The 9,660-nt window shown below is 40.5% G+C and overlaps 2 protein-coding genes across 2 annotated transcripts in view; both read left to right on the forward strand.

The window, feature by feature from the left end:
* The first annotated feature begins 620 nt into the window (after positions 1-620).
* Positions 621-2,747, forward strand: SARC_01955 (hypothetical protein). Its single transcript, XM_014304306.1, has 4 exons — positions 621-749; positions 903-972; positions 1,700-1,848; positions 2,041-2,747. The coding sequence occupies exons 1-4, from the start codon at positions 672-674 to the stop codon at positions 2,272-2,274; spliced, it is 531 nt and encodes a 176-aa protein (XP_014159781.1). The 5' UTR covers positions 621-671; the 3' UTR covers positions 2,275-2,747.
* A 2,909-nt stretch (positions 2,748-5,656) lies between these two features.
* SARC_01956 (hypothetical protein) overlaps positions 5,657-9,660 on the forward strand; it is a gene marked incomplete at its 3' end in the record, with an annotated part of 5,302 nt that continues 1,298 nt past the window's right edge. Inside the window, exons 1-3 of the mRNA XM_014304307.1 lie at positions 5,657-6,511; positions 7,701-7,943; positions 8,946-9,153. Coding sequence (XP_014159782.1) covers positions 5,697-6,511; positions 7,701-7,943; positions 8,946-9,153 — 1,266 coding nt within the window. The 5' untranslated portion in view covers positions 5,657-5,696. The remainder of the gene's footprint in view (positions 6,512-7,700; positions 7,944-8,945; positions 9,154-9,660) is intronic.

The following is a 9,660-nucleotide window of genomic DNA, read 5'->3' on the forward strand; positions in this document are numbered from 1 at the left end:
ATTCGTCTGTGTTTGTACGTGTGTGTGTGTGTGTATTTGCTTATGAAACAATATATTTCATTCAATTTTTCTGAAAATCAAAACTTATCCAACATGTTCTTGAAACCTTGTATGTTATGCACTTGTATATTATCAAACTCGCGCTTGTTTTACTGAACATCAACACATGTAAAAGCATATACATACTTGTGGCCATATTAGAATACTATATATTCGTGCATAGTTACATACATCGTCTATTGATTGGTGCGGAAACACAAGCATGTACAAGTACACATGAACCATTGCGCAAGTAAATATAAGTTCACATACCTTGCAACGAACTCAGACATCCGGGGTCCATGACTTTACATAGTCGCGTAGTCATCGACGAAAGGGATTCGAATGCATCCCTACATTTACTATACCCCTATTATTTGGTGGTCATATGAAGGTTCAGTCTCAACTCGCTATAAAGCATGCATACCTGCGACTACATTAAACAGAACAATACTGCGCACAATGACGGGTAAGAGTAGTTCCAATTGTATATGCTCTGGCATGGAAAATCTGCTTAATTCCACCCATTACCACTTTTAAATTGTGATGGCAGCTCACACTAAGCTTGTTCTCTGATACAGTCATATGTGGACGTGAATTCCAAGTCGTTGAGCTCCATTGAATCCCCCATCATGGTACTGATCACGAGATCATGGTGTCAAGCGAGCCGGGCGCTCAAGGACAAACTAGCCTCTTCCAGCGAAGTTCAGGTAAGAGAAAAAACCTAAAAGGTTCATGTCATTCTCACTTTGCGTAACTGAGCTCAGTTATTCCGCATTCAAATTCTTGTGTAGTATAAACAGTACTGTATAGGACGTGAACTGCATCCTTAGCACACCTCGTTGTATTTCTGTTCATCTCAGGAACTAGCCAAGCAATTTACGCTGCTGAAGTTGGACGAAACCACAGACCCACTGGTGCCCCAATGGACAGGTAAGCATGTTTTATGACATTGCCAAGGCAGGTAGTCTGTGTGCATCGATTTGAGTTGAGATGGCGAAAAAAAAAATCGTATAGGCTACCGTATATATCCGTTGTACTCATACTCCATAGTGTACTTGCTCGCTCGACTGAACAACAGACAAGGCTGAGGGTTGGTAGCCAATACCTCAGAAGGCATAATGCCACTCTGAGATGGTAAACCTCAACATAATATTTTGCTTGGGCACTGATGACCGCCACAAGCGATATATGAGAGTTCGATGTACTACCATGCATATTGACATTCCTGCCAGTTTGAGGTGACGGAAGCGGTCAGTTGTTGGCTGATGTCTTGAATAAGTTCTCTCAAAATCAACATTGGCACAATGGTCATTGATGATTCTTGTGATTAGCTACAATCTCAATCAATTTCGGAAGTTAATGCTCGTTTGTTTCGGTACTGAAGCGCAATAATACAAGTTTATATCACTACCACCACTATACACAGTTCAAAGGGCTTATACACATGCACGAATACCATACAGACATATGTTCTTCCAATATCAATAGATATATGTATACTTTGAGAGAGTTTTGTGTGTTTATTCGTTGTATGGGATATATGTTTTTATCGCTTTACATACACATATATCTATATCTAAATATGAACATAAACATACATTTCATGCCAAGACCCGTTGAATGCTTAAATTTGACATTGTTTCTCCATCTTGTACAGATGGTACCTACACGCCACGCGTTGTCTTTGTGGCGCCACACGGGAAGGGATACCCACAGGCTATGCCTGTTGATAACCTTGAGACTGGTAACAAAGACTACCCACACTACTACTGGGATGCAGAGCAAGTTTATGCTGCTATGGAGAAGGTATGCTTTCGGGTATATGCCATAGGCCATAGAACCATGTGCATTTCAATTACTGCTTTGTGTGTTACGGTCTTACAACGTCTATGCACTGTTCAAGTGATGGTGCAAGCGAATAAATACAAACGCTCAATCGCAGAAACATTTTCCCGCGTGCATCGCCTCATTCTATCTCGTACCTGTGCTTACCTATAGGCGCTAGCAATACACGAAGAAGACTATCCAAATCGCCCCTTAGTGGATGTCCTAGAGCCGGCGAACGTGAGGTTGCCGTATGATGTACCAGATGTGCATCATTTGGTATACACACGCCCGCAGGAAGACGAACATGCGCATGACGATCCTACCAAGCCACACGTGGAAGGTAATGACGGTGCACACAGACGCACCCAGCGAAGTGCGGGCAAGAAGGCACGCAGTGAGTTGTAGTGTACAGTGCAGTGGATTAGAAAGGATTGGGGTGCGTGCGAATCACTCTCGAGATAAGGCTACGAGTAACAACGCTCACCTTCCTTCCACTGGGATGAGCCGAGACTATGCTCATACTCTCTTGTTCTTTGACTTCAACAATGGGTCCAACGAGTGTAGTTGTATCCTTCTTAGCGATAGAGGCAGCCGCATGCCCGTGTCACACTCCTATGTGCCCGAGATACGACCATATTCTGTGCATATACGTAGAGAGATGAGTTTAGCGAACGAGGCAAGTGGCTCCGGAAATGATTTACTCGCTAAACTGTAGAGAGATCCCAAGAGGTAAAGCCATGATCGGTAATATGCAAACTCGCTCTCATGCCAACACCGCATCGCTGCAACGATTATTCCATGTCGAATTTTCATTACAATCTATAACAAAGGCTTGTTTACTGTAATCATTTTCAAAATCATGAATATTCAAGTCCGTGGTACGCTTTATACTCGTTTCCCATTCCAGATATGCATTTACATTTTGTTTTAGTTTTGTATAGGTGCAAATAAGTAGAAGTGGTCTACATATGGAGCTTCTGTAGACATGGAGATAACAACACTTTATATAGCACAAGAGCATGAAAGGCACGGTCGAGAGCAAATCAATATACTTAGTGTAATCGGCGTACACTCGCGGCCGTGTTCTGAATCTTCGAGTAATCAATGGAGTCCAGTTGTTTCAATTTTAGACCTTAGTTTATGAAGTATGTTGGTTTTAGCATCTAAAAAAGTCGCACTGATGTCCTCGGAAGAATCTAGAATTAGCCAATGCATATGATTGCACTTCAGACACCTGGTTGGTAAATACATTTCCCTTCCCTCGATCAGTGTCGCTTATCCGATATTATATCCACCTGAAACGATGGCTTATATTATATTGGTGTAGCTGTGTTCCAAGTGCAGGAAGGAGACGAGATCTAATATAAAACATATGAGGGTCGCCAGTTTGCGAATCTATAAATTAATATTAATATATTCAATACTTTTAAAATAACTAGACTGTGACCGTAGTGCCCCACTGTCAGAGTAAGTATGCTGTATTCTTTTCCCGCGACAGATAATAGGAAAGACCTTGCTATAGTTTTGTGTTTGCGTAGGGCTCGTGTGTAGGCTAGACTCCAGCAATACATTGCCTCCCGATCGAATGGGTAGTTCAACTTCCAGACCTACGAGAGGTGTAGTAGCTGTAATAGTCCGCAGTAGATACAATAGAGTACTGGACATTGTCCGCTCGGATCACTCTCAAAAAACGATATTCGTCCACATAGGTAGCAAAATTATGAAACTATGTTTTCTGGATATTATGTAAATACCATGCAAAAAAAGCTATTCATTTAAAACGAGAATAGACTATCAGTCAGGTATTTCCTTTTCATCCGTCAAATATAATATGTATTTGCTCTTCTCGGCGCCTGGTGAGCTCTGCATTGGTCGAGAAACATAACGCCAACGTTGATTGGATTTATGAGATCGTGTTCCGTTAATAGTCATCATGACCCTCTAGAGAAGAAAGAAAATATAGCTGAACGGACTACTCATATCCGATATTATACCAGCTCAGTGTCAAGGCACCTATCTAAACACTGGTTGCGCTTTCTGATGGTTCATCTTTTAATAACAACCGGGCCCGATACTTTATTGTGGTTCGGGAAAACCACTGGTGATATTTTACAGGGGCGATAATCAATTCACAAATTTGGGGTATTCGAAAGTTCCGTCAAACGGCTGCCAATATATTCTAAGCCTACACATCATAAAGTTGTATTGGGTAGCTGTGAAGCGCTCCACTACCCCACGTATAGTATCTTAAATCAGTTTATTGAGATGGATCATTTCTTGTTGTTGTCGTATCTCCCGAGTTAACATAACATGATAAAGTTACAGCAACATGTATTCAAATTGCATAGCTTATCTTGCAATCCACTGGAGTACGTAGGGAGCGCAAGCAAATTTAAAATCTACAGCCATCAATCGGCTTGTTCTCCTGACATGTTACAATGTCAATGTGTACTGTTCTATTGTATTTATGTATTCAGATTTAAAATAAGTCTATATAAAAAAAGAACAGTACAGACATATATAATTATGTAAAATATGAAGTTTGCTATATTGCATATATTTATGTATGTACATTGTACACAGTATGTAGTATGTACTCTTTACTGTTTGCAGCTACCAGCCAGCGTGAAGGGCTACAGGCCACTCAGAGACTACGAGAGCAGGACAAAAAGTCAAAAATAGATGGAGAGAGAGCGCCACTTCAGTCGGCACGGCAGCCAGCCAATTTAGAGGGGGCTATGGACCTATGGTATGACCTACTCTATGAATTATTTATTTATTTATTTTTAAAAAACCACAAAAAGAATTGTGCACACACAAACACTACAACTTTGCAGTTTGCAACTTTGCATCATGGGCCCTCTCAGAAGAATGCAGATGTCGCTGGATGAAACATGGCCTGATGCGTCATCTGGTATTTATTTATCTCAATTCTCAGATTCCTGAATTCTGAGAAACTTTACGTTGTTGCTGTACCGAATAAACGTTCCACGTTTAAATAACACTATTTAACGCAATCTTCTTGTCTACGCGTTACAGCAAGAGACCTTTTCTAAAAAAGCACTTTTCTTTTTGGTTCTTTCTGATGAGTAATGAGTGACGACTAGACCTATTTTCATTTATCTCTTATCTTTATTTTAACTTTTGATTTAAAAAAAAAAATAGGCCATAGCCTCCTAGGTTTTTTTTAGGAGGCTATTTACATATGATTAGGCTTTCAAAAAAAACCCCCCCCCCGAATTGTAATCCCTAAATAACAGCATGCAGTCACCTTTACCCAGGCCCCAGGACTGAGAAAATTTGTATTGCTTTTTTGATTTATTTTGTAAAAAAAATATTATTACTAAAACATGTACAAAAATTGCCCACTTTTTAAAAAAAGGAGTCCCAGTCCCAAGACTCTGGCCCTGAGGTGAGTCAGGTTGCTGGGTATGTATTTGGGGGGTAGGGCCGGTAGGCTTCTCTGGACAATGGACAATTGGACAAGGATATTGGATACATACATCGAGTTAGAAAAAATATTTTAATAGCATTCACCATCAAGATGATGTAATTCACTATGTATTTATTTACAATCTATTTACATATTTGAGATACAGTATGTCATATTGACTTCACATTCATGTGGAATTCTATTTATGACACGAAAGAAAAATATACGGGTTATCTAATAATATTTCAAATTTTCAATACCGTTATTTTTTTATCTGAGATAGTAGTTTTAAATATTTTACCGTCTCCACATAGAGCCTCTACTTACTGACTATATACGTGAGAGACAGATATAAAGGACGTGAATGAGGATTATATCGTACTAAGAATAGTGTATGTTGAGCTTGGAGTTACACACAGCCACATTCAAGATGAAATCGTTAATATCGCGCGTGTTTGTAGCACTACTGCTATGTGTCGCATTAGCAGCCCGACAAACACACGTTTGTGCACAGGATGCGCCTATAGATGCTGTAAACAATACAACACCAGTTATAGATAATGATATCGGAGTGATTCCAGCTGAGGCTGTACCTGTGAACGAAGACGTTCCGGTTGACGGTGCCGATGAAGACTCAGAGCTTGAGCTCGACCCAATCCCGGAAGACGGAGATGTGCCATCGACAGTGCAAGCGGGTGATGTGACCGATCCTGTCGACACTCAAAACGATATGAATGATGTTGTTGTTGATGTGGTGAATGACGATGCTGATAATTTGGATGATCAAGAAGTTGACGTTGACATACCCGATAACGAAGCGGATATATTCGCAGACCAGGACTTAGACCCAGACTTCGATGCTAACCTCAATGACGAGTTCTTTGATGAGGATGTCGGGGATGTCACTGAGGTGGTCGACGAGATTGAATTAGATACTGTTAATGATAACGGCACTACTATTGTTGACGCCATTACTTTTGCAGATTTGGAAGCGGGTGTGGCGAGGATTGTGTTTGCCTACCACCTACCGCCGGGTGTGACCGAGGAAGCTGCTCTGGCTAACTTGCCTGTGTTGCTGCTGGAAATACTGCCGGTGGATGATGTGGAGATTGTACTGAAGATCGTAGATGAGTACTACTTGGGCGTGTTTGAGGTGCTTGCGGGCGAGGCGGATTTCACTGAAAGCAGTTCGGAGGCTATTATATCAAAGTATGTCAAGTATATACAGGCAATTCATGCCGGCACGGTCTTTCCGTATGACTTATTGTTTGAATGCATCTGGTATTTGCTGTACAGCACGAGATCAATAACAAATAGAATGAGTATTCAACTGCACACATTCGAGTACTACGCACCGGTCTTGATATATTACTAGTATACGCAAACCTCTATATATTTTTGTATGTGAATGTCACCGCATTTGATACTATTGTATCCCGTGTAGATCGTTGCCGTTTCTCAGACCTGCACACCAGTGCAAATCTACTATATTTAGATGGATACGTATTGGTTTATACAATATATATATATGTGTGTGTGTGTGTGTGTGCGTGTGTGTGTGAGTGTATGTATGGTATATATGTATGTATGTATTTATATATACATATATACATCTATTTCTTTTTAGATTGATATTGATAAATATATATATATATATATATATGTGTGTGTGTGTGTGTATGTGTGTAATGTCTACGTTTATATGAATACCAAGTATATATATATATATATGTATGTATTAATATTATGAGAATACAGGTATATATATATATATATATATATATATATATATATTGGGGTGGGGGGGGGTTGGGTATGTGTGTATTGTCTATGTGTATATGAATACCAAGTATATATATATATATATATCTATATATATATCTATTAATATTATGAGAATACAGGTATATATATATATATATATATGTATGTGTGTGTGGGGGGGGATTATATGTGTGTGTGTGTGTATATATATATAGTGTATCTGGTCACGCTTTGATAAGCACGTATATATTCCTATATATATATATATATCGTTATCGATATGTAATCGTCGGATAGGACGTTATCGAGTATTGCGATGCCAATAATGGTATTATTCAATCTATTTATATTTATCACTCGTACGAGAGGTCCACAAATTATTTGTTTGTTCGTGCCTATATGTACATTAGCGTACGTTTACATCTATATAACTATAGAGTAAACAAAGAGTAGACGAACAATCGTCTCATATATATATGTATTTATGTATGTATATATATATATATATATATACGCGGCTACAAATACATGCTTGTATTCAGGTTAAGAATCCTTACCATTTTCTATTTAAATTTACTCACTGTAAAATAAAATCAATCGATCACCACGTACCCTTACATACCTTCTCTTCCAGTCACGATGAATTGGAGACGATTGTTGTAGAGACCTATGCTAACGGCAAGCACTACCATGAGATCCTGGCTCTAACCCACGAAGACAGTAACATACAATCCTTCGGCCAACTAGAGGGTAAGCGCGCATGCTTCAGTAAGTTCGACGACAATGCGGGTATGAAGCTCCCCATTGGCTACTACCTGCGTACCAATCAGATGCCGGCTGGCTCCGATCTCGAAGACACCATCACCAGCTTCTTCAGGTATCGCATATCAATCACAATCGATTGCTATCCATGGCATGCGACTGAGGCTCCAACGTGAGTGCAGGCTGTCGTGTGCCTTGAGGCTAGTGGTGCACACAGCAACGGGCGTGTCTCCTTTGTGTTTGTAGACGCGTGTGTGCATGTCTGGCCGGTCTTCGGTTGTTGTGGCCACATTGTTTACTATGTCCCGCAATGCAACAGTGACGCCCAGCCGTAGCCAGGGCTTGGACTGTCACAAGCACCTTGTCAACGCTATAGACTTTACCATCCTGCATATAATCCTCTGCAAGGCTGTTCTATGCACGCGTATCAGATCTGGGTTGGTGTGTACGATGTCGGGGTAGACAGTAGTCGTGTGTTTGTGAGTCCTAATGCGCCCTGTGATTGTTTGCTAGCGCCAGGCTCCAACTGTGCAATACGTTGACGTGTCTCTAGACCACCCATCGCCTCTGATAGGTTTGCTATAGAGCAAAGTCCTCAAGGTCTGGTGTGCCTTGGCCTTGGGTGCGGAGTTGTACTCGCTCGTATTAGACCTTGGTGTATACAATCACTACCATCAGTGCCTTGACTGAAAGTGCTGAGTTTCTGTTGTGCTTAAACGGTGTAGTATAAGAAGAGTGTCGGTGCTCACCTTCAACGTGTGCCACTGTAGTGTTTGCCAGGTGCGTGTTGAGATACTGCAAGACTCGCGGTCGTTACACACTGAATTGACGACAGTATAGACACGCAGTGGCTTGGGGATGTACCCATCGATTACGTAGTCTATTCTCGAAGCATTCAACACGCGGGTGAGCTGTCTATCTTGTGTAGATGAACGCAATACAACTCTTCTGTGTGGGAATGTACCGACGTCACATACCCATTACTCAGATAGTCGACAAGCCTCCTATCACACAGGCCGTCGTTGTGCACTGTACATTGGGTGACATCTACGTACAGGTCCGATAGGCTTTGCGTTGCAGTCACTCACGTGCACTACTTCCAATATCGTCTGTACAGCAACGGATCGTGTGCCGAGCCCGTCCTGTGCGAAACGTGCAAGGACAACAACGTGAATGGCAATTGCAATGACTTGGACCTGTATGCCGGTTACCAAGGCGCAATGGAGTGCTTGATTGAAAAGGCTGGCGAAGTGGCCTTCATCCGTGACATAGATATTGACGTGCCAGATGATGAGGCGATGGCCGACCACATCAGGCCCTTTGTGGTGAGTTTGCGATGGTAGTATGAGTATGTATACCGGTACAGTTGTGGGAATGATGTGTATATGCTCATTAGAGTTGATTTTTTGCTTCGCTTGTTTTGGCTGTGTACATCCATTGGGGAGTGTTCGTAGCAATGTCGGGGGTAGCGCAAGCTCATATATGTGTGGACGTGCATAGGTATTTAACTATCCCGCACTATGCTATATATATGTGTATAACATTTATATATATATATTTATAAATATATGTATGTATGTGTGTGTTTATATATGTATGTATATATGTATATATATGTATGTATAATATATATATATGTGTGTGTGTGTGTGTGTGTTATTTTATGTTTATATGTATATGTTATTTGTATATATATATACATGTATATTATTTGCATATATATGCTATTTATATATAGTTATTAGTTATGTAGTAGTAGTTTNTATATNTATNTATATNTATNTNTATATCTATATATTGTTTCGTTGTGTCGTGTGTAGTTGTCGTTACGT

The sequence above is a fragment of the Sphaeroforma arctica genome, assembly GCF_001186125.1.
Source record: "Sphaeroforma arctica JP610 unplaced genomic scaffold supercont1.83, whole genome shotgun sequence".
Classification (NCBI taxonomy): Eukaryota; class Ichthyosporea; order Ichthyophonida; genus Sphaeroforma; species Sphaeroforma arctica.

Coding starts and splice junctions, on each gene's coding strand:
- SARC_01955 (XM_014304306.1), top strand. CDS start 672: ATGGTACTGATCACGAGATCATGGTGTCAAGCGAGCCGGGCGCTCAAG. Junction 973..1,699: donor ACTGGTGCCCCAATGGACAG/GTAAGCATGTTT, acceptor CATCTTGTACAG/ATGGTACCTACACGCCACGC. Junction 1,849..2,040: donor TTTATGCTGCTATGGAGAAG/GTATGCTTTCGG, acceptor GCTTACCTATAG/GCGCTAGCAATACACGAAGA.